General features: G+C 45.1%; 1 protein-coding gene across 3 annotated transcripts in view; it reads left to right on the forward strand.

Annotated features, from left to right (window-relative positions):
- LOC119961939 (myosin light chain kinase, smooth muscle-like) overlaps positions 1–25,688 on the forward strand; it is a 552,422-nt gene that overhangs the window by 392,352 nt on the left and 134,382 nt on the right. For all 3 annotated transcript variants that reach the window (XM_038789529.1, XM_038789528.1, XM_038789530.1), the window contains 6 exons: positions 1,415–1,612; positions 12,126–12,372; positions 16,777–16,857; positions 17,206–17,999; positions 18,415–18,531; positions 19,206–19,295. In XM_038789529.1, the coding sequence (XP_038645457.1) occupies positions 1,415–1,612; positions 12,126–12,372; positions 16,777–16,857; positions 17,206–17,999; positions 18,415–18,531; positions 19,206–19,295 (1,527 nt within the window). The remainder of the gene's footprint in view (positions 1–1,414; positions 1,613–12,125; positions 12,373–16,776; positions 16,858–17,205; positions 18,000–18,414; positions 18,532–19,205; positions 19,296–25,688) is intronic.

Raw genomic sequence — 25,688 nt, forward strand, 5'->3', positions numbered from 1 at the left:
CAGATTCCAGCGACGATGAGATAGTGGACAGTGACGGAAGCCAGCCCAAGACACCCCGGACCACCAGTCCTGGGATAACACTGACTTCCCGTCACGGCTGTCACCAATACCCTCCACCCCTCATTTGGGGGTTGGCTTCGAAGGTGTCAGGAACCGTCGAGTGTGTCAGGATGAAGGCGTTGTGCACACTGCCCGGGTATCAGGCGCAGACGTGCATGATGTGCATCTGATGGTCACACACCAGCTGCACGTTCATCGAGTGGAAGCCCTTTCTGTTTGTGAATACCAGCTTGTCATGGGCCGGTGCTCGTAGAAGGACATTCATCCCATCGATCACCCCCTGGAGTTGGGGTAGCCGGCGATGACAGCAAACCCAGCTGTCTGGGTATCCGAGTGGGCACGGTCCACATTGAAATGGATGTATTGCACCGACCAGGAATACAGGATCGCTGTGATTGCGGGGATGCACTTTTGCCCCGAGGTCTGCAAGATCCCAGTCAGGATCCGACTCGGTGCCTGGAAGGACCCCGTAGGATAAAGGTTCAGGGCGACCGTCACCTTGATGGCCACCGGGAGCGGGTGTTTTCCCCCATACCCCCACGGTTTCAGGTGCGACATTACCCGGCAGATATGTCGCACCTCATACGCTGCAGGAAAGGATGTCCCGAAGCGTGGTACATTGGCGAGACCATGCAGACGCTGCGACAACGAATGAACGGACATCGCGCGACAATCACCAGGCAGGAAAGTTCCCTTCCAGTCAGGGAACACTTCAGCAGTCAAGGGCATTCAGCCTCTGATCTTCGGGTAAGCGTTCTCCAAGGCAGCCTTCAGGACACACGACAACGCAAATTCACCGAGCAAAAACTTATAGCCAAGTTCCGCATACATGAGTACGGCCTCAACCAGAACCTTGGATTCATGTCGCATGACATTCATCCCCCACCATCTGGCCTGGGCTTGCGAAATCCTACCAACTCTCCAGGCTTGAGACAATTCACACCTCTTTAACCTGGGGTTGCCCCTCTCTCTGGATCTGTAAAGACTTAATTACCTGCAAATACTCGCATTCAAAGCATTGTGTTGCATCTTTGACTTTGTCTATATATACGTGTCTGAAACATACCTCTTCATTTACCTGAGGAAGGAGCTGTGCTCCGAAAGCTAGTGATTCGAAACAAACCTGTTGGACTTTAACCTGGTGCTGTGAGACTTCTTACTGTACTCACCCCAGTCCAACACCAGCATCTCCACATTTATTTAATGGTTTAATAGCTTCAGCACTGTGCAGGAATATGATTACCTTCTCTCAGAAAATAATTTGTGCATAGTTGGACAATTCTAATGTGTAAAATATTTCTTGATTTCCATGTTTTCTATTTGCTAATGCTAATAAATGTGTTGATTCCATCAGCTAATCCACTCCCAGAAATTATCTGGCTCCATAATGGAAAAGAAATTCAAGAATCAGAAGACTTTCAGTTTGAGAAGAATGGAAATGAATACAACCTTTACATTCAGGAGGTATTTCCTGAAGATACAGGAAAATATACATGTGAAGTTTGGAATGACCTTGGGGAGGTGCAGACACACGCAGTACTAACTGTACAAGGTATTATTCTTTCCAAAGTGTATCTCAACAGTTTAAGTAGAAACTGATATTGCTTCTGTGTTCCATGCATTTTCCTTTTCATTTAAAAATTGGTGGCTTTTAAAAATCAGTAATTGAAACTATGGAAATAATAACTTCTGTTTGTATTTCTAATGTCACACTAAATTATGTCACAACATTTAAGACGCTTTTAACAAACAATGCTTTTTTGAAAGTAATATGAGCTATTCACTTGCTTTGTAAGATCAGTTCAGAGCACAGTATTATTTTGCTCAGCCATCGCAGGATAGATAACTTCAACATTTTGAGTGCGTGGGAAACGTTTGACACAATATGTCCACCATATCTATGGCACAGAGGTTTCTACTTTCTGGGATTTTGAGAGCCTGGCTTCCATGTGTTGGTTCAATGCTGACCTGAAGTAGCTATTGTAAACTGTTTGAATGTGCACCGATGCAAACATTGGGGTATCATCTAGACATTACGCACATCCTGGCCAGACAGCAAAATTGGGCAAGGAGGTTCACACAGATGCTACAGAACCGTCCTGAATTGTCATCATTTTATTTGGCATGGTAGCACAATCGTTAGCTCTGTTGCTTCGCAGCGCCAGAGTCCAGGTTCGATTCATGGCTTGGGTCACTGTCTGTGCAGAGTATGCATGTTCTCCCCTGTCCGCGTGGGTTTCCTCTGGTTGCTCTGGTTTCCTCCCAGTGCAGGTTAGGTGGATTGACCATGATAAATTGCCCATAGTGACCAAAAAGGTTAGGAGAGGTTATTGGGTTCGGGGGATACGGTGGGCTTAAGTGGGTTGGTGCAGACTCGATGGGCCGAATGGCCTTCCTTTTGCACTGTATGTTCTATGTTCTAAATAGAAAGAAAACCGCATCACCCTACCAGATATTCTTTTGTGCATTGTCCCCAGATAAATTTTGGTGCCCAGATGTTGAAGACAAAAATCTGCTCAACTAATTGGTAATAGGATCAAACCTATTAAAAGGAATACTTAGAACATAAGAAATAGAAGAATGGGTAGTTTATCTGGCACGCCAAGCCTGCTCGGCCATTCAGTATGATCATGACTGATCTTGGGTTTCATCTCCATTTTCCCACCTGCTCCCCACATGTTTTAATTACCCGAGAGACCAAAAATATCTCGATCTCAGCCTTAAATATATTCAACAATAATGTTTACGTTACTCTCTGTCTCTCTGTCGAAGCCATAAATATAAATTGTAAATAGCTGAGACCCCAACACTGCTCCTTGCAGCATCCTAATAGTCCCAACCTGTCAAGTTGAAATTGCTCCGTTTATCCCTTCTCTCTCTTTCCATTCCATTGACCATTCCCCTATCCGTGCCAAATTCATGAGCCCTTATATTGTGTATTAACCTTTTGTGTGGGACCTCAATGATTGCCTTTTGGAAATCCAAGCATACTACATTTACTGGTTCCTCTTTATCTACCCTATTAGTTACATCCCCAAAAAACAGCAATAAATATGGCAAACAGTACTGCTCTCTCATAAAACCAAGTTCTTTTCCCCATTTTTATTAGCTTTCTGGTGGTCTTTTGCTGGTTTCCAATACATTCTCAATCCTCAGACTTAATTATGTTCTTTGCAACATTATCAGCATCCTTTATTTATCTCATACTGTTGTTAACCTCCTTAGAAAGCCATGGATGGATCTTTTGCATTGAGGATTTTTCTCTCGATAAAATCTATTTTTGTTGAATAATTTGAATTGTTTCTTTAAATATTTCCCACTGTTCATTTACCTCCATCCCTTTTATTTCCTAATCAAAGTAATCAGCATTCCCCTCATACCTATGTAATTGGCTTTGTTTAAGTTTAAGATTATCCTTTGTGATTGGAGTATGTTGTTTTCCAACTTAATGTGGAATTCAATTTCATTATTGTTATAACCCTACAGGAGGCCAGGGATCTGCCACCTCAGAAACCCTGTGGTCTCACCTGAGTACGATTTACACAGATGAGGAGGCGGAGCTAGCCCCCCTCTTCCTAGGACTGCAGGGATCTAAATGCTCCAGTCCGGGGGTGGACCAGGAGCCCCCTTTGGGGACTTGGAGGTGTAAATAGTAAGGAATATAAATCAAAGCTTTGCGACAAGGATTAAGTGGAGCTGCATTAGGCCTCAGAAGGCCTCCATTCAGGCAAAGGATATGCAAATATGCCCCTCATCGGTAAGCTAGAAGCATTTGATGCCAAGGCGGGGGATTGGACCCAGTACATTTAGCGAATGCGCTACTTTTTTTTGTCTGAATAACATAGTCCGGGATGCCAAACAGGCGGTGACCGCCCTCGTGGTTTGCTGCACAGAGACTCACAGCATTAGAAAAAGTTTAACTTTCCCTGACTCACCTGACAATTTGTGGAGCTCATTACGCTGGTCAGCAGCCATTTTAACCCGAAAGCACCGTTAATCTTTTGGCGTTTTCATTTCCACATGACTTCTCAACACCTGGGTGAACCTACAACTGAATTTCTGGGCCATTTGCGAAAAGTCGCTGAGTTCTGTGAGTCACTTGGAGGATGTTTGGTTTGCGGGATCAGAGGTGAGGCGACCCAAAGAAACTAATTTGGACCTGAAGTAAGTGACCAAGATAGCTTTGTCCCGGGCAGGTGCAGAACACAGTGTCCAGGAGCTCCGAGGGATGGCCCAACAGCACAAGGAGCGCCCTTCTCCCGTGCTGCAGTTCTGGACTCCCACCGTTGGGAGGCTCTCCGGTTGACCAGGACCGTCGGCAACATTTTCCTGCTAAGGGACGCCATGTTTCTTACACACCAGAGACCCCTGACACACTGAATGAACACACTGGCACCAGAGGGAGTCAATGGGGCAAGCGCCAACGTGAAATTACATCCACCCGCCACCTCGATGACCATCCCAGAAGGTGGACGCAATTAATGCCGACAAGCCCACCACCTTTAATGCATTCTGGCACCAAGGGTGGCACTTATCCAAGTGATGGTCCAGATCACTGATTTCCTGACATGGATGGAGCATGATACCGGAGCGGCGGTTTCTGTGATCAGTCGCTGCACATACAATCTAATTCGCTCAGAGATACGCATCTTGGCATTACGAGATACCGATGCTGGTGATGTATACCGGGGAGCCATTGGAGCGCCGATGTGGTAGTGGTAAAAGGTTCAGGCCCAGATTTGCCGGGGTGTGACTGGTTGAAAAGTCTCCAGTTTAACTGGCAGCAAGTATGCCGAATGTACCCCGATAGGCCGGATGCGATATTGCCACGTTTCCCGAGGGTATTCTCGGGTGGCCTCAGTACCATCCAGGGGGGAGCTCCACCAAGATGCCAGTAGACCCAGGGGCCCAACCACACTGTTTTCAGGCCCGCCTTGTTTCTATGCTTTGAAACCAAAGTTCGATGCAGAATTGGACCATTTAGTGAAGTTGGGATTTATCCGCCTGGATAAATTTGCAGATTGGGCAGCTCCGGTCATGCCGGTTATGAAGTCTGATGGTTCTGTCCGCCTCTGCAGAGATTATAAAATGATTATCAACCAAGCGCCCTGTCTGGATCATTATCCAGTGCCCAAGATTGAGGATCCAAACGCAAGGCTCCGCAGAGGAACGGTTTTCACCAAACTCAATACAAGCCACGCTTATCTTCAATTTGCCTTGGACCTGTCCTCATGCAAATATGTGACCATCAACATACACAGGGGTTTGTATGAGTATACCAGGCTGCCATTCACAGTCTATTAAGCATGTGCCATATTCCAAAGGGTGATGAAAAATATCCTGCGAGGATTGCCACAGGTGGCAGTCTACCTGGAAGATGTTTACTGGTTCCTCCGATCAGGAACACTTGAAAAATCTAGTGGATGTGCTAAGTCGGTTCACGGCAGCCGGGAACCGCATGCAGAGCGAAAAGCCCATTTTCCACTTGAAGGAGGTAGTCTATTTAGGTTACAGGCTGGACAGGCACGAACTACATCCAGTAGACGATAAGTTACAGTCCATCCAGCAGGCATCCATACAAAAGGATCCCACTCTGCTCGCTCTTGGGCCTTATTAACGTTTGCGAGAAGCTCATCCCAAACTTGGTGACAGTGTTGGCCCCACTGCATCTGTTGTTAAATAAGGGCCAGTGGTGGTTTTGGGACCCACAGCAGCAGAGTGCTTTCGACAAAGTGAAACGATGACTGTCATCTTCACATCTGCTGACTCACTTCAACCCATCGAAACCTTTGTTGCTCACATGCGACACTTCACTCTACAGGATCGGGGCCATCCTGGCACACAAGGTGGACGGTAGTACTGAGCGGCCCATTCGCTTCCCTCACTTTGGCGGCAGCGCAGCAGAATTACGCAATATCGCATCCGGCCTATCGGGGTACATTCGGCATACTTGCTGCCAGTTAAACTGGAGACTTTTCAACCAGTCACACCCCGGCAAATCTGGGCCTCAGATAGACAAGATGGTTTGGCGCTTGTGTTCGGTGTAAAATGGTTCTATCAGTATGTCTATGGACATGCGATCACAGCGTACACAGATCATAAACTCCTATTGGGGTTGTTTAAGCCAAGTCCCCCAGTGGCCTCTGCCCGCATTCAGAGTTGGACTCTCCTCTCAGCGGCATATGAGTATGTTTTGGAACTTCGCCCAGGGATGGAAATCCCCCATGCAGATGCTCACGGACACCTCCGGCTTCCCACCAGCACGCCAATACCGACGACATTGGACCACCACATAGGCGGTCCAGCACCTCCCAAAGGACCTGAGGGCTTTTACCACAGAAATGGCAGAACTTAGCATGGTGGACAGTGTTCTCTATAGGTTCCCGAGTGGTCATTCCCGAACGCAGCCAGAGAACAATTTTGCAATACCTCCAGAGCAGACACCCGGGCCTCGAAATGAAAATGTTGACTCAAAGCTATGTGTGGTGATCGGCATTGACACGGATATCTAGAAGTTGTGAAAATAGTGTACACAGCTTCCCCATGGCAACATTGAGCGCTGGTCCACATAAACATGGACCAGGTGTAACAGCACCTAGGGCGTGTCCCAGGCCATCAGAGTCCCCCAGGTGGTCGAGCTTTGGGCAGGGTGGTACTCTGGTACTCCTGCAGGCATCAGCACCTTGACACTGCTAGCCCTGCCCCTTTCCACTGCGACCAAGGCACCCTGGCATTCTCACTGATGTCGTAATACAATCCTTTATTATCAGGCTACGCCTCCAACTTTTCCATTTTGGCTGTCTTTTCAAAATGTGATGTCGTAATCTGGATATATCTATTTGTAACCTTGTAACCATGGACACAATCTGCCGGGCTAATCGCACACGACTTGGTGACATGACGAGACCGCTGTATCTCGTTACAGGCCTCTCACTAGATTCGCCACCTTTGCCATGTCCTGTGAGATTAAACCAAACCATGTGAGACTTTGCAATCACACCCAGCATGGGCGAGATCCAGATATAAATATTTGAATTAGCTGTATGGGTCATTTAAATTTGTCTGTGCCAGATTCTCCCGGCGCCCGGGAATTAATGGCCTCCCCAGAGAGGCCTGGACCAAGCGCCATTTAGCGCCACAAACGTGGACCAGGCGTAACAGCACCTGGGGGGTCTCCCAGGCCATTGGAAAGAGCCAGCAGATTGGAGACAGGCACTGCCATGGTGCCAGGGTGGCAGTGCTGGGGTGCCCAAGTGCTAGAGTGGCACTGCTAAAGGCCTGGGCCTGTCCATGAAGGGAGGAATGAGAGTCATGTGAAGCATAGTGGAGGGAAGGGCGGTTATGAAGGGGTCTCATAAAGGTTAAGGAATGAAGGCTAGGGGTCCTCAAAGGGGGTTCCCAAAAGAGGGGGGGGGGTGGGGAGGCTTGAGAAAGGGGGAGCTCCAGCGACCTCATAGTGAGATGTCCTCACTGGGGGGGGGGGGGGGGGGGGGGGTAATGCACATGCGTGTGGGGGTGATATTGCCTGTGGGTGTGGTGTGTGAGGGACCATTGTTGAAAACATTTCTAAGTGTGGGCTTGACTTGGGAGAAACACACCAAGGCCCAAAAAAATGACTAAGAGCACGATTTACCGACCGGAATCAGGATGGGATTTGGCTGGTAAATCCTGCAAGAGGCCTCTTCAGGGATTCCTGATGGTCGTATGCCTCACAAGATCTAATGAGATCTCACGTGATGCCGCATAACTGCTCAATTAACTATGCCTGCACCAGAACTAACCAGTCCCTGGGATCTCTGGCCTGGCCGGGGGTGCCCTGCCCGTATGAAATGGGGTGTTGGGGGGTTCAAGGACCTCCCAACAGGTAAGTTGGGGTGTTGGGGTGTCCAGGGGTTGCGTTGGGGTGGGGGGGGGGGGGGGGGGGGGGGGGGCCATTTAAAAATAGTTCCTTGATCTCTTCCTGTCCTGGAGAGCGGAGCTCCTTAGAGCAGGAAATGTGACGGAGTGCGGCCTTGGTGGGGCATTCCACACCGGTGCCCGAAGAAATAACAGAGTCCCTTTCAATAGTGGGGTCGTTCCTAGTGCTGGAAATATCCCTGCTAAACCTGCCCAAAATTTGACTCTTTTTTTAATTAAATCGCGCCCTAGGTGTGGTCGAATATCGGTGTAGATCTCACTCAAAAAGCCTGCAAGAAACCACCCGCCAAACACGCCCAAAATGACACTGGGAAATTGTTCCATTGAATCACGCCCCGTATCTTTGTCATGGCAATTAGGTCAAAACAATTTGTGCCTATTTGTACCACTAATTTATCTGTCTTATTGCAGATGGTCTGCATATTCAGATAAAATTACTTCAATTTTATTTTTTAAATCTATTTCCTGCATGCACCTTATTCTCTGATGCACTATTATTTTAAATGTCCTGTCACTTCCTGTCCCACTCGGCTTGTCCTTACCCACATCAATACACTTTCCTATTGCCTCAAATCTTAACTTGGATTTTAACTTGATGGCACGGCGGCGCGAGAGTAGCATGGTGGCACAGTGGTTAGCACTGCTGTCTCACAGCGCCAGGGACCCGCTCAATTCCAGTCTTGGGTGACTGTCTTTGTGATGTTTGCACATTCTCCCCGCGACTGCATGGGTTTCCTCCGAGTGCTCCAGTTTCTTTCCACAGTCCAAAAATGTGCAGGTTAGATGGATTCTCCATGCTAAATTTCCCCTTAGTGTCCAAGGATGTGCAGGTTAGTTGCGGTTATGGGGATAGGGCAGGGGAGTGGGCCTCGGTAGGGTGCACTTTCTGAGGTTTGGTGCAGACCTTATGGGCTGAATGGCCTCCTTCTCATCTAAGGGATTCGACGTGAAATAATCTTTCACCTGAATCTCTCCCCACTCTGTTCGCTGAAAGCCATTTTTTCGTAACCAGACCATACTTGCTGCTTGTGTTTGTTTGTTTGTACTGTCCCTTCCTGTCACACTCAGCTTACCACTGCCTGTATTGTTACCCTGCAGTATTTCCTTGTTCTTTCTCTTTAACTTAACAAACCGTCCCTCATCTGAGGCCCCCTACCCCTTGCTTATTCAGTTTATGACCCTCCTTACAGCTCTAGCTATACTAATCACCAGGACAACGGTCCCATGCAGTTCAAGTGAAGTCCATCCTATTGGTACAGCGTCTTTGTTCTCCAATAGTGGTGCCTGTGTCCCATGAACTAAAACCCATTTCTTGTAATTCAGCCAGACATTCTTATTTGTGCCAATTTGGCCTTGGCTCAAGTGGTATTGCACCTTTGTGGTCTTGTTTTTATCATGTAGTCCCTAGCTGTTCATCATCGCTCAGTAGACTCTCTTCGTCCTACCTATGTCATTGGTGCCCACATGCAACATGACAATTGTAACAATCCCTTCCCACTCCAAGTTCCTCTCTAGCCCAGAGGAGATGCTCTTAACAGTGGAACCGAGCAGGCAACACCACCTTCTGGACTCACACTCTCAATTGCCGAGAACAGTACCTACGTCTCTAAATATACTGTCCTCCACTACAATTGCATTCCATTTCACTCCCCCCACTTGAATGTTCCCCTGCACTCAGGTGCCACGGTCAGTTTACTCATCCACATAAACTGCAAGAACCTTGAACCTGTTGGACAATTGCCAGGGATGAGATTCCTCCATTGCTACCTTCCATATACCTGCCTCACCCGCAGTCAGTATTCATCAGGAAATCAGGCAAACAGCACATCATAAAGGGGAGGTACGTTCTGGCTGTGGACAAGAGAGAAACTTGCCAAATGTTTTTAAACGACTAGAAAGGTCCAGAGAGGGCACTCAGATTACCTGATGTTATATTGAAAGTGCCATTTCAGGCTATGGAGAGAAGGTGGAAGATATTTCCCATAGGGGTCAGCAAGACCTCCAGTAACCACTTCTGTTGCCAGTGGCAAGATGTCACTGAGGATGTGAATGCCTGGACCTTAGTTGCAGGACCTGCGTGAAAGGCCAACAGAGGTTCAATGATCTCGTCAGAAAGCCTTTTATAGGTGCGGGCTGGTATGGCCACAAACCTATGCCATGCACTCCCGGCCTGGCCAGCTCTATCATGGAGACAGGCATGTCCTACCCTGTGATTTTCAAGGAGTTGGGCCACATTTTTAATGAGTCATGGTTCACGGCAACCCAGAGGTGTTGTGAACCATAGGTTGTATGAGGATACATTTTAAATGGTGAATTCAAAAGGTCCTGTTCATGACCTCAATGCCAAGCCATAATCTCCATTCACTCCATATGGCCCCTCAAAGCACTATATCAAACTATGAACCCACCCCCCACCCCATGACCCCTCCTGCCCCGATGCCAAGTTTTGAACTTACCCACATCCCCCATAGCCCCTCATGCCAAGCTATGGCAGTTCTATACCCATTGACCTACTGTCTGCTTTATGGAATTAAGGTTCAAGGTTCTTGCAGGATTACAGGATGTTAAAAAAAACTTTAAAAGATAAGTCATTCATTCATTGAATTCCACTATGCTAAAAAATGTCCTTTCATTGCAGCCCAACAAAATTGTTAATCATCCAGATCCTTGAAACATCAATGACAGAAACCACCAGCATTTGAAACAACTTAACCTTGTGTAAATAAACATTATATGATTGATAGCAGAGATCAGAGAGCCAGAACTGCCAATCAAACAATGTTTTCCCTGTTCATGAGTTTCATCAGAGTAATTGATGTCTGGACTTTCATCCAAGCCTCAATATGTGTGTTTGAACATTCAAAGATCATAGCAAAAACCCTACTTTGCTCAGTCCAGGGGGAAAGAGATGGCGCCTTGGTGACCTCTCTGATACAATGATGGACTTCAAACAGTGAGTTGTCATTGAATCACCTGCTGGAGCCCAAAATAAGCCTTGTTCTGTGCTATCAATTATTTGGTTTCAGGCTCATGTTGTAACTGCAGCAGGAGATATGGTTCAGTCATAATCTCCTTTGTAAATATGCTGCTCAATGGAAAGAGTAGTGCTTCCTGAAGACCATTGTGAGTAGATGTCCTATGCAGAGCCCTCCTTCCTCCTGCCAGCTGTTACCAATCTCTTTATCTTATTGCCTTATCCTCCTCATTCTTCAGCTCAAATGGGAGCCCTCTAGACTACCTGGGCAGCCCTATTTGGGTAAAACCAATGCAGCAAAAAAAAATATTTTTAGTAGTCAGAATTAAGTTATAAAAGTCAGAAAATAGCCTGAAAATTATCCAGAAATTAATAGGTGCTGAAACAACAAAACGGGAACTGATTTGTCTGTCGTAAATAGACACTTTGATTTGCACTGCTGAAGGGTTTTTGCTGCCTATTGATGCCTTGAGTTGTGGAGTGAAATTATCACTTGGTCAAGTGCAGGCACTGTTTAATTTTAGCAAAGGCTCCTACAAAGCATAGGGCTCTTATTTAAGTATTTTAACCAGTGCTTTAATTGCTTACGGTGTGCACCTTGGATGCCCACAGTGGAACTTGACCCATTTTTACATGACAGAATTCTTACTTTGTTGAAGCATGTCACAGAGAGTTGTCCACATGTTTGGCTTGGAGGTAGGATTTCCAACTCTGGTTTGATGTATTCCAGGAGATTTCATTGCAGTCGTTGCTACCTCCAATTGCTGGTCTCCCACTATTGGTCACCCACACAACCATTCTCATGGTGCAATGTCTTCTCACACCAATTGGAAGGCAAGCAGTGTATTAATTACCCAACTGAGCGATGCTTGATTGTCAGTCAGCCAGCCCTTACATCCAGTCACTAATAATTTTATAATTGATAAATATTCAAACAAAATGAAAAATAATCACAAATAACTTTTTAAAACCCTCTACTTGGCTTTTTCCCCTGAGGTGGCTCAACAGTGTCCAGGAAATTAAGCTTCAATTCTTGGGACTCCAATACTGGAAGGTTGCCAACCCTAGTTGAAATTATGATATGCTTGAACAAGAATAAATTGTATGTTTCGTACTGTCCAACGTGGATTTATATCAGAAAAAAGTCATACAGATGTCTCTTCTGATTCTGTAGAGCCTCAGGATGGGATACAGCCCTGGTTTATCAGCAAGCCAAAAGCTGTGACTTCGACTTTAGGGGAACACGCCCTCATTTCATGTGCCATTGCTGGAGATCCGTTCCCAACTGTGCAGTGGATGAAGGATGGGCAAGAGGTCATCATAGATGAAGACTGCAAAGTCCTCCAAAATGAGGATGTATTCACACTGTTCGTCAAGAATGTTCAGCTTCATCATGCTGGCCAATATGAAATTCTGCTCAAGTATGTTTAAAATGCACTCTTTATGCTGTCGTCGATATAAACTGCAATAATCAAAATATGATATTGTATTTGCTATTTATAGAATGGTCATAAATGTGTATAAAGAAAGCATTTATGATTTCACTGTGAGATGCTAATCGCGAAAAGTTTGCTCGATATAATTTATTTTATTGTAGGTGTACAGATGTTCATCAAAAGTTTTATTTTTAATTTTAATGTAATTTTTTTTTATAAATTGCAGTTTGTCATTTTATTAATTTGATCTGACTCCATTATGTGGCCTTTTCTAACAGGGCCTTTCACAAAATGTGTGAATTTTCAACAATTTGTGCTGCTACAAAGGCTTTTCACTCAATTGCCTTATTTTTTCGGCACCATTTCCCCAATGTTGTGGTAATCGCCGCAAAAGATTGTGAAAATTTAAGTACAAATTCATCACAACTTGAGTGTCCACAATGTTTTGTGCCAGTTCTAAAAATATTACACAGGCCACAACCACAAAACTGAGCATAGTTTTGTATTCTGTTTAACAGTTATTTTCTGTAATTTAAAATGGAGTTACTTACAGCTGGTGGATTGACACTGTGGGCTGGATTTTACAGCCCCCTTCCCCCCTTTGCTGGGCATATTTCTAGGAGGGGGGTGAGGGCAGGTAAAATAAAAGGGGTGGCAAGCTCACAACCACCCCACCCACCCCAGAGGTGTACCGCATAACATGGCAGGTACTGGATGCCAAAATCAACAGCCCGCTTGCTATAATTAATTATATAATTAAGGATCATTCAATTAAACTTGTTAACAAGCCAATTGACTTGTATAATACATTGCCCTTGCCATTATATGGTGGGCAGGGGCAGGCAGATGGGAGTGGGGAGGCCATTTAATAAAATATATCCCCACCTGACTTCTAAAAGAGACCCACAGACAACCCTCACTGGGCGACACAATCTCTCCCTAAATCAAATGGGCCAGCAGCTCTTGAAGGCATGACATCCTCCCCATCAGAGGCAGAGGCCCTGCTCCCAGCCCACTGACAACATTTTATTTATCTTGCAACGGTGAGTGCAAGATGTCTGACCCCCACCCCCCCTAAAATCCAGCCCAATGATTTAAAGCGTTTCTTTTGGCACGACCCACCGGCCATGCTGCTCGAGAAAAGCATCTCGCCCTGGTGCAACGTGGCCGCTGAAAGCCAGGGGACTCTGCTCCCGGGATCTACCCAGCTCGCAACACCTCATGAGATTCAACGCAATCTCGTGAGACATTGCAAGGGGAATCCTGCCCACAATGGGTGGGATCACCTTTTAGCAAATCTGCATATTGGAATAAGGCAGTAAGTCTTACTCTAATGTGCAGATTCCCAAGGTACCTGAGGCTTTGGGATTCAATCCCTTCTGCTCGGGGACCCTGGACAAGTGCCATTTGGTGCTGGTCCCCATAAACTGTGAGCAGACAGAATGGCACTCGTGGGGGTCTCCCAAGGGTATTGGAGGCTCCCGGCTACATGCTCTTTGAGCAGGGTGGTGCCCTAGCACTGCTGATGCCACCTGGGTATCCTGGCAGTGCTAGCCTACCACCCTGGCAGTGCCACATGGGTGCCAGCCTGGTACTGCCATGGTGCCCAGGTGGCACTGCCAGCTGGAACTGTCAGGGTACCAGGTTGGCACTGCCAAGGTGTCAAGCTGGCATTTTTGTGCATGCGTGTGATCGGGTCAGGGTTGCTCGCCATTGGTGTTGGGAGGGGGTGTGTGGGGGTTTCCCAATTTGTGTTCGCGAGGGAGGTCAGGGATTATTTGTAGGGCCTCGGGGATCAGGACGCCTTTTTTAATTGACATCCTGTTCTCTCGCTGAAACGAGAGTTCTGACGAGCAGAGCTCCCCATTGTAAAAAATGGGGCTATGTGCAGCCTCGGCCGCATTACTCATTCAGTCCCTTTATTCAAAGCGAGTCTCGTTGAATAGCCATGTGTTTCTACGCATTACGAGTGCCGGGAAACATGTGGCTAAACGCCTCATGGGACTTTGTTCCCTTGTGGGTGGATCGCGCCCTTTTTGTCAGAAAACCATTTTTACCTCTACTAATCAAACTTTACTCTTAACTATATCAAGGTGTACTTTTAAAGCAAATTAGTTTCTTAAATTATGTTTTAAAATGTTGCTCATTCTGCCGTACCGTAGATTTTGCTGTCAGCGAGATGTAACTGAGTTTGAGCGGAACCTCAGGGAGAAATCTCTATTGAAAACAGTTGTAAATGTGGGCACAATTACACGCAAAGTGGAAATACCAACCCAGCATGCACTTCAGTTTCTCCTGGCTAGTTACATTTTCAACGAGTCTAAATGAGCTGATTGAGATTCATGTGTGGTTTCAAACGAGCTTGTATTTCTTACTGCTTAAACTGGGCTGCTGCTTTTCAAGAATACCAAACATTCCTTCAAGGTGAACTGCAGGAACTCACCAAGGCTCCTTAAACAGCACCTTCCAAATCCCTGACCACTGCCATTTAGAAGGACAAGGGCAGCAGTTACAGGGGAACACCAACCACCTGGAAGTTCCCCTGCAAACCACTCACCATCCATACTTGCAAATATATCGCTGTTCTTTCATTGTCACTGGCTCAAAACCCTGAAACTCCCTCCCCAACAGCCCTGTAGATATACCTACACCTCATGGACTGCAACAATTCAAGAAGGCAGCTCACAATCACCTTCTCAAGGATAATTAAGAATGGAAAATCTAGGTTGGCCTAGCCAGCGACACCTACATCCCTTGAATGAATAAAAAAAATAATTTTGGCTGGACCTTGATAGATTTCTGGATACTGATGTCATCAAGAGGATATGGGGATGGGGGGGGGGGGGGGGGGGGGGGGGGGGGAGAGGGGGGGGGGGGGAGAGAGAGAGAGAGAGAGAGAGAGAGAGAGAGAGAGAGAGAGAGAAACGGCATAGAGATGGATGATTAACCATGATCTATTTGATTAGCAGAGCACAATGGCCTTGGGAAGACCTTACTGCTTGTCCACCTCATATCAGTGATGGCATCAAAAATTATTTCTGCTGGTCTCTGAACGGCTGCAGGGCATCCTGAAAAGTGACAGTAAACAGACAGATGGCATTGTCCACATTGGTACAAATGGCATAGGCAGCAAGAAGTCCTGCAAAGACAATTCAGAGAGTTAGGTCAGGAGCTGAAATGTCAGAGGATACGTGAGGATATGGATAGATTGAAGATTTGGGTACAGAAATGGCAGATGGAGTTTAATCCGGACAAATGCAAGGTGATGTATTTAGGTATGAATTATACTGTTAATGGCAGAACCCTTTGGAACAATAAAATACAGAGGGAACTGGGCAGGTCCACAGTTCCCTAAAAGTGGTAACACAGGTGGCCATGGTGATTAAGAAGGCATATGGCATACTTGCATTCATCAGCCGGGGCATTGAATACAGGAGTTGGGAAATCATGTTGCAGCAATATAAAAACTTACATTTGTTATTCAAGCTGAGATAAGGTTAATCAGACAAACTGAAATTATGCCTGGGACCCTCGTTAATTATATCAGTTAAAGTGAAGTACACACAGGTGGAGGGCATTTATTGGATGGTTGCTTGAGCACATATGAAGAGACACTTACTGACACAAGAATTGAGTGGAGTCTATCTCTGTAATATTTCATTCTGTATTCAAGTAAAGACTGGCTTTGAATCCTCCCTTCACCGATTGGCTATCGGAACTCTAACATCCCATTTGATTGTGCTGTTTTGCTACTCGATGAGGCTTCGGGGGAAAGAAGGCAGAGCCGATCAATTCCTGTGTCAGGACTTCCGTGCCCTGCCATGACATGTTCCGCTCCCTCCCCCAGTGGATGCTGGGGGCAGGGTGGGGGGGCATTTAAACTGCTTTACACTATTTTGTTGGGGTCGTAATATCCTGATGGGCAGAAGGGGCTGTAAAGTCCTGGCTCTGAAGTTTATTCAGAGTCTTTGCTTTGTTCCTTGCAACCGCTAATCTTTAAATTATTTGGCCGCTGCATTCATAACTGTAAGCAGTTTATTTCTTCTGCAAAGGAAGTGTTAGCAGTCTGATTATATCGCATCCTACAAATCTGATTCAGCTAATTGTAGTAGGTTTGTTTTCCTTTGATAAGCAGTAGAATAGTTCTGTGCAAACTTCTCTGCACGGATACTGTTCACATTGCGATGGACAGATGGCAAGTGTTTAGAACCAAAACGCCTTAACAATATGATGCACATTTCACAAAAAAATCGCCTGCATATGTTACATTTCAGATGCATGTTCAAATATAATTGCTCACATCAGTCACTATCTTTGCAAACTATTTTTCCATACATTATTTAACTTAATTCCCTCAGCCCCATTCTTTTTTTCTTTCACAAATGTCAGAAACCAAGTTGGCAAGTGCAGCTGCCACGTGTCGCTTGTGGTCAAAGAATGCTCCCTTTCCAGAGAAGAAGCCAAGGAAGAGTAAGTATGATTCCCACATTACTTGGGAGAGTTCTATTTTTGCACTGACTATACGACGGCCGGCCAGTTCTAGTCTGGAAAAGATTCAAAATTAATCCCCAGAAGTGACCAAACAAATTGTTTACATCACACAGCTGTGCCATAGTACATGGTCCAAGTAGAGCCTGTCTCACTTTTTTTCATGCCCTTACATGGTCACTGAAGTCATCAGTGATGCAGTACTGTAATAGATTGTGTTCTTGTAATAAGCCTTTCCCTTTTATAAACATTCTTGTATCAAGCCTGGGGCTGTTCTGTGGCTTTCAAACTAACCTCTTGTTAATTCTTTCTTTTCACTGCTGCGAGCAGTAAGGAACAGTGGAATGCCAGTGTCCTTGAAGAGGAGGAGGGTAGTGGTGATGGCATAGAGAATTTTGGTAAACTTGACAGTGCCAAGAAGAGCACAGCAGAAACAAAAACAAGCACAGACGAAGAGAAAGCGTTCCGTGGAGTGCTCAGGAGAAAAGTTGAAACCAAAGAGCAGTCAGCAGACCAACTCAAACAGCAAGAGGCTGATCAGAAAGACTTCCGTTGCGTGCTAGGGAAAAAAGTATTCACCAAAAGCTTTTCCGAGGAAGAACTGAAGGAACGTTCAGCAGAACAAATGAACTTCCGAGACTCTCTTTCCAAACATGTTAAAACGACCAATACATTTGAAGAAGAGAAGAAGATTTCGAATCCCCAGCAGGTAGATTTCCGGGCCGTACTTGGTAAAAAGAACACTCCCAAAATATCACAGGAGAATACACCAAAGCAAGCACAGTCAGAATTCAGGAGTGCTGTAGGCACAAAGAAGCAATCTTCAACTGGCAAAGAGGCAAATAATGTTGCTGAAAGCAATCAATCTGTCAAAGTGGACTTAAATGATGGCGGTGATTGTAAAAATGGATGTTCATGTGTCGATGGTGGAGTAACTGATAAGAAATCTGAAAGTACAGGAAATACACCTGTCTTTAAGGAAACATTAAAAGACGTTCAGGTAGCGGATGGTGAATGTTTATTGTTGCAATGCCGGGTTGTTGCAGAACCAACTCCAATAGTCACCTGGACTATAAATGGAAAGGTCATCAAGTCATCCAAGTTTATTAATATATCTCAAGAAGGTAACTGACTTCCAAGGATAGATGGAGCTTTAAATTAAATCCTAAGTCTTAATAAACATTCAAACAGTACACTGCACTTGTATTGCAAATTTATGCATAAGATAACATTTCATTTAATTGTTGCTCTGAGAAAACGTTCATCGCTATTAATCCTGAGGACTGTAAATCACTAATAATGTTTGATGTAACTGCATATCAGTTTTACAAACAGCAAAATATTCCTTAAAACAAGTTTTATTTTGTAATACAAGATATTGTGTAATAAGAATTAGTGGAAAGTTTAAAACGTTTTTATTAATCTGTAGTTGATGAACACTTAGCCTTAAAAGCTGTTTATGAGGAGTGTAAGTGTATTTGAACCTTAGTTTAAAATCCATTTGGATTGTGGACTCTCACAAGCTTTTATTTATATTAGGGTCACTTTGTACACTTAAAATTGAGGAGGTCCTGCCTGAAGATGAAGGCCAGTACAAATGCATAGCAGAGAATTCTGCAGGGAAAATGGAATGTACTTGCTCGGTTACTGTGGCTGGTAAGAGCATTCAACAGCATGAAAACTCACAATGGAAAACATTCCTCTGCATGCAACATTGTTTGTCGTTTCTTCCTGTCATTAAACTGCAAAATTAAAAACAAAATTCCTTCCAGCAGTCGAGAGCAGAAACAAATTACGAACACAAGATTAAGCCAGAATTTCCCTCAGAACAAACAAACGTTTAACAACGCAAAGGAAAATGAAAATGATCCCGGGCATTTAAAATCAAGGAGATTGAAAACATTTATGGTCCTATTTTAACACTGTGCAAGTCGGTGAATTTTGAACGAGTTAAAATCTCACCCTTTGAGTACTAGACAAACACGTATCTATGTGGGTCAAAGATAATTTGTCAGAATAATTTCCTATTATAATGCTGGAAATTGTATATGTTTGTGCAATCACTGTTGATATAACATTTAAAATTGTACAAGATTGTGGAACTGTCCAGAAACAAAACAATATTCTAAATCTCAGTATTCTCTAAACAACCAATTAAAAATAGAACCATGAATAGTTAAACAGCACTGAGTTAATTTTGTGCAGAAAGGTTTGTTTGGTATCTTCAAAATAAAATGCTTTTTAACTACAATATAATTCTGTTAACTTCAATAGAAAATAAAATTTACTTGTCAGTCAACCCAAGTTATTTTAGAATCATTGATTTTCAGATGCAGCTTCATCAAAAGTTCCCAAAACGACTGAGAAAACTTCAAAGAAGGGAAAGTCTACTTCTAGTCCAACTTCAGAAACAGACTGTGGTAAGTCAAGATCATTTTATCGAACCTGTTTCCAAATAAGGAATGGATTGGGCTTCCAGCAATTTTCCCATTAGTTCGAGGCTATCCACTGTAGAAGTTGTCATCTGCAATGTTGATATACTATGTTGTTTTAACCTCTGGCACAGGATATGTGAATTTCTCCATTGTGAAACAAACTATGCGATGAATGTTAAATATCATAAGCTAATGTAAAGGAGTTTGAAGTTGACTGTTGCAAATTCCATCCTTTCTTCTCAATTATGAATTAGGATTTATTCCTTTTCAGCAAGTGATAAATGTGACAGAGAATAAAACGTGTAAACTTCATTTCTTTTAAAGGCTTTTAATCAAGAACTTTTTAAAATCTAAGCATGAGTTTTAAAAAGAAAGAGAACAATGGTATAATTTGCCTCTCTTTGGTCATAAAAGTAACAGTACTTTAGGAATTTAAACAAAATTGATATCACAGTTACAATAGAGAATTTTATTATAGAATTGTAGAATTTACAGTGCAGAAGGAGGCCATTCGGCCCATTGAGTCTGCACCGGCCCCTGGAAAGAGCATCCTACCTAAGCCTACACCTCCACCCTATCCCTGGAACCAAGTAACCCCACCTAACATTTTTGGACACTAAGGACAATTTAGCATGGCCAATCCACCTAACCTGCACATCTTTGGACAGTGGGAGGAAACCAGAGCACCCGGAGGAAACCCAGGCAGACACAGAGAGAACGTGCAGACTTCGCACAGTGACTCAAGCCTGGATACGAACCTGGGACCCTGGATTTGTGAAGTAACAATGCTAACCAATGTGCTACCGTGCCACCCATGCTGTATCATTTTAAAATGATACAGCAGAGAAGGGGGCCATTCAGTCTACTGTGCCCATGCTGATGCTTTGATAGAACGATCCAGTTACCCCCAGTCAACAGCTCTTTCCGCATAACAGAATTACCGAATTGTTAACATGTAGAAGGAGGCCATTTGGTCCATCGTGTCTGCACCGGCTCTCCAAACAAGCATCATGGCTTAGTGCCATTCCCCTGTGTTTTCCCCATACCCTGCACATTATTTCTGTTCAGATAATCATCTAATGCCCTCTTGCATGCCTGGATTGAACCTGCCTCCAACACACTTCCAGTCACTGCATTCCAGACCCAAACCACTTTTTATGTGAAAATGTTTTTTCTCACTTCACATTCGTCCTGTTATATTATTCCTTCAAGTACTTATCCAATTCCCTACTGAAAATTATTATCAAATCTGCTTTCACCAACGCGCACACAGTGTGTTCCAGGTCATAACAACTTGCTTCCTAGATGAAATGTCCCACCTCCCCTGTTCTTTTCACAATCACATGCTATGTTTTCTGACTATCTACCCTTATGCTATGGAAACAGTTCCTCCCCATTTAGTGAATCAAAACTCTTCATAATTTTCAACACTTCTAACACCTCCACTTAACCTTATTTGCTGGGATAACAACCCCTGCTTCTCCAGTTCATCCAAATAACTGAAGTTCCCCATTCCTGGTACCATTCTAGTGAATCTCTTCTGCACCATCTATTGACATCCTTAAAATATGATATGCAGAATTGAACACAATAAACCAACTGCATTCTAAAGACTGTTTTATAAAGTGTTGGCATAATGTCCTTACTTTTGTACGTTATGCCTTCAATAATAAAACCAAGAATCCTGGGCGGGATTCTCTGATCCTGAGGCGAAGTGTTGACACCGTCGTAAACGCCGTTGTGTTTCTCGACGCCGTGAGCATGGCCTCAGGAGCAGCGATTCTGACCCCTACAGGGGGCCAGCAGGGCACTGGAGCGACCCACGCCGCTCCAGCTGCTGATCCCCGGTGTCAGATGGATGCTGCTGGTCTGCGATGCACAGTGGAGATGACGCCAATGCACGAATGTACAGTGGCTCTCTTCTCCGCGCCGGCCCCGACGCAACATGGCGTAGGGCTACAGGGGCTGGCGCAGCCCGAGAGGCTGGCCCACCAATCGGTAGGCCCCGATCGACGGCCAGGCCACAGCGGAGCCCCCCCCCCCCCCCCCGGGGTCGGACACCCCCGCCCCCCTCCCCCCCCCCCCGACCAGGCCACCCATGGATGCATCCACGCCGAGGTCCCGCCGGATAAGAGCAGGTGTGAATGGCGTTGGTGGGCCTCGGCTTTTTTTGCGTGGCCGCTCGGCCCATCCCGGGCAGAGAATCGCCGGGGGGGGGGGGGGGGGGCCCCAAAAAGCGGCCCCCGACCAGCGCCACGCCGACAGCACCAGCGCCAATGGCGTTGATTCTCCACTCTCTGGAGAATCGGTGGTCCGGCGTCGGGGCGGCATGGCGCGATTCGCGCCCATCCCGGCGATTTTCCAGCCCCGAGGTGAGAGAATCCCGCCCACTGAATAGTTTTTTAACAGCCTTCTCAATTCTACCTTCAAAGATTTGTATGCATCGGAGGTCAAAATAACCTTTCTGAGGGCTCTTCTTGAGATTTTCTCAAGGGCAACTTTTTTTTAATTTTTGAGGGCTAGTCGGGGGTTCCTTTTTCATTTTCCCCAACTTCTTTATTAGAGGGGGAAGTCACATAGTGGCATTCTCTTTGTATTTGTGCTGACATTATGAGGCATTTGGACTCAAGCAGAGGCAGAATTAGAAAAAAATCATCAACATCCTCAATAATCATCATTCCCCCGTTAAACTTAAAGCCACAACACACAAGGAAAGCATCAGTTTCCTGGACACCATGGTATTTAAATTGACACCAAAAAAGGACCAGGCAAAATTAGCGGCAATTTATTTTTTCAAAATAAGTGATCACTCTGAGACATTCATTCCATGGACTGACAAAATCACAGCTAGTGCATTTTCTTGCATATATACAAATCTGTCAGATTTCTACCAGGCAGTTACTACCTTTTTGTTTTACCACATCTCACAGCTCAATCTTAGATTTAAATTTAACAATTAATCTAACATTGATATTGATCTGGCAACAATTGGTGTTTGTGGAAGAAATTTCAAAACTTCTACTCCCCTTTGTGTGAATAGGTGTTTCATAAATATTCTCCTGAAAGCTCTGGTTCTATTTTTAAGATTATGCTCGCTAGTCCCCTAAATTAGTTGATCATTTACTCATTATATTTCCTTGATTACCACAGTGACTATATTCCAAAGTATTTATTTGACTGTAAAGTACTTTGGGATGTCCTAAGGTTATAAAAATCACGATTAAAATGTAAGTCATTCATTACTCTTTTGGATCTTACCATATGCAAAATGTTACACGTTTGTCTTTAACACAGTCACTGCACTTCATATAGTCCACAGTATCTGAAACACTTTGAGATGTGACAACATATAAATGCAAATATTACTTATGAAATAAAACTGTTCAGTATTAAATTATCCGAATTATAATTTCATTCACGATAATATTTCTCCATTAGAATAGAACAGTACAGCACAGAACAGGCCCTTTGGCCCTCAATGTTGTGCCGAGCCATGATCACCCTACTCAAACCCACGTATCCACCCTATACCCGTAACCCAACAACCCCCCCCCTTAACCTTACTTTTATTAGGACACTACGGGCAATTTAGCATGGCCAATCCACCTAACCCGCACATCTTTGGACTGTGGGAGGAAACCGGAGCACCCGGAGGAAACACACGCACACAGGGGGAGGACGTGCAGACTCCACACAGACAGTGACCCAGCCGGGAATCGAACCTGGGACCCTGGAGCTGTGAAGCATTTATGCTAACCACCATGCTACCCTGCTGCCCTACTCATTGAGTAGCTCCTGAATTTATGCAGTCTTAAGCTAGAGACTTCACATTCATTTGTCAGGAATTAACTAGCTCAGTGACTTCAAGTTCCTGTGGCTCCCAGTTAGCTGAGTGTATTTTTTTATTGACAAGTTTAAAACTGCTCTCTCTCCCTTCACAGCCCGCCTCCCCCCCCCCCCCCCACCCCCCCCCCCCCCCCACACACACACACACACAGCCTCACTCATCCCTCTCCGCAGCCTTTCTCTCCTCTGCAGCCTTTATTCACACACAACCTCTCTCCCCTTCAGATCTTCTGCCCCTCCCCCACCTCCCCTCCACCCTGGATGCTCACTCCACTCCACATCGCAGCCCCTCTTCCTTTAACAGCCTCTCTCCCCTTCACAGCTTCTGTAAGAAGTCTTACAACACCAGGTTAAAGCCCAACAGGTTTATTTCAAATCACTGGCTCTCGGAGCACTGCTCCTTCCTCAGGCATTCACATGAGGAAGGAGCAGTGCTCCGAAAGCTAGTGATTTGAAACAAACCTGTTGGACTTTAACCTGGTGTTGTAAGACTTCTTACTGTGCTCATCCCAGTCCAAAGCTGGCATCTCCACATCATTCACAGCTTCTACCAGTGCCAGCCCCACAGGCACTCTTAGTGAAAGGTCTTACTAGTGAGCTTATCAGCAGCAATCATGGCAGAGAAAGAGTCTGGAGAATCAACACCTCACAGAGTATATCTCTTCCATATACATGGGCAGCTTTCATCATTGGGCACTCCCATGATAGTATTTTCCCAGGCTTTCTGGGACTTTCAAGGCCAAATTTGTCCATTACCCTCCTAACTCCTACATCAGACTCCTATTCATTGACTACAGCTCCACCTTCAACCCCATAATCCCAGCCAAGCTCATATCAAAGCTCCAAAACCTAGGACTTGGCTCCTCCCTCTGCAACTGGATCTTCGATTTTCTGACCCATAGACCACAATCAGTGAGGATAAACAACAACACCTCCTCTACAATAGTCCTCAATACCGGGGCCCTGCAAGGCTGCGCAATTAGACCCCTACTATATTCCCAATACACACACGACTGTGTGTCAAAATTTGGCTCCAACTCTATCTACAAGTTTGCTGATGACACGACTGTAATGTGTCAGATCTCGAACAACGTTGCAGAGTCAGAGTACAGAAGGAAGATAGAGAACCTAGAGGTGTGGTGTAACGACAACAATCTCTCCCTCAATGTCAGCAGAACTAAAGAGCTGGTCATTGACTTTTGACTTCAGGAAGCAAAGTATCGTACACACCCCTGTCTGCATCAATGGTGCCGACGTGAAGATGGTTGACAGCTTCAAATTCCTAGGCGTGCACATCACCAACAATCTATCCTGGTCAATCTATGTCGATGCTACGGCCAAGAAAGTACAACAGCGCCTATACTTTCTCAGGAAATTAAGGAAATTTGGCATGTCCACATTGACTCTTACCAATGTTTACAGATGCATCATAGAAAGCATCCTAACTGGCGACACCATAGCCTATTATGGCAACTGCTCAACCCAAGAACATAAGAAACTACAGAGTCATGAACACAGCCCAGTCCATCACACAAATCCTCCTCCCATCCATTGACTCTACCTATACCTCTGCTGCCTTGGGAAAGCGGGCAGCAATAATCAAAGACCCCTCCCACCCGGCTTACTCACTCTTCCAACTTCTTCCATCGGGCAAGAGTCTCAGAACATGCACCAACAGATTCAAAAACAGCCTCTTCCCCGCTGTTACCAGACTCCTAAATGACCCTCTAATGGACTGAAACCCAAAGAGAAAATGCTGGAAAATCTCAGAAGGTCTGGCAGCAGCTGTAAGGAGAGAAAATAATTAACGTTTCGAGTCCAGATGACCCTTTATCACATCTCTGATGAACTGATCTGATCTCTTCACACATCTTTACTGAATGGTACTGCACTCCTGTATGCTTCATGCGATGCCTGTGTCTATGTATTTATGTTTGCCCGATGTTTTTTTTCATGTATGGAATGATCTGTCTGGACTGTGTGCAGAAAAATACTTTCACTATACCTCAGCATACGTGACAATAAACAAATCCAATCCAATCCCCCTGTATCTTGAACCCAGGTGTACATACATTCTCTGGGTCTCTGTTCCTGCAATGTATTTAATACTGTCTCATCAGTTTGTTTTGCCTCTTGCTCCTACAAATGTTTTCACTTCACATTCCTTCCTGTGTGTTGAATTCCATGTGCCAGGTGTCTGCTCCTTTCACCAGTGTGTCTTATTTATTATATTTCTGGGATTTGTGTTCTCTGCAAACTATGAAATTATGCTCTGCGCACTTATGTCCAGGTTATTAATACATATCAAAAAGAGCAGTGGTCCTAGTAACGGAACACTATCTGGATCAGGCAGTAGCATTCTTGCCTCTGAACCAGAATGCGCCACGTTTACCACCCCCTTAAGGATTGTTGGTCATGGAAGAAACCCGGTTACTGGTGCACACAAGCCATTGTGTATCAGTGCCAGTCCCCGGACTATATAATTGGCGAGGATTAGTGGCAGGAAGGGCATTTGGTTGTAAAACCAGCTGA

Source organism: Scyliorhinus canicula, chromosome 2, assembly GCF_902713615.1.
Source record: "Scyliorhinus canicula chromosome 2, sScyCan1.1, whole genome shotgun sequence".
Lineage (NCBI taxonomy): Eukaryota > Metazoa > Chordata > Chondrichthyes > Carcharhiniformes > Scyliorhinidae > Scyliorhinus > Scyliorhinus canicula.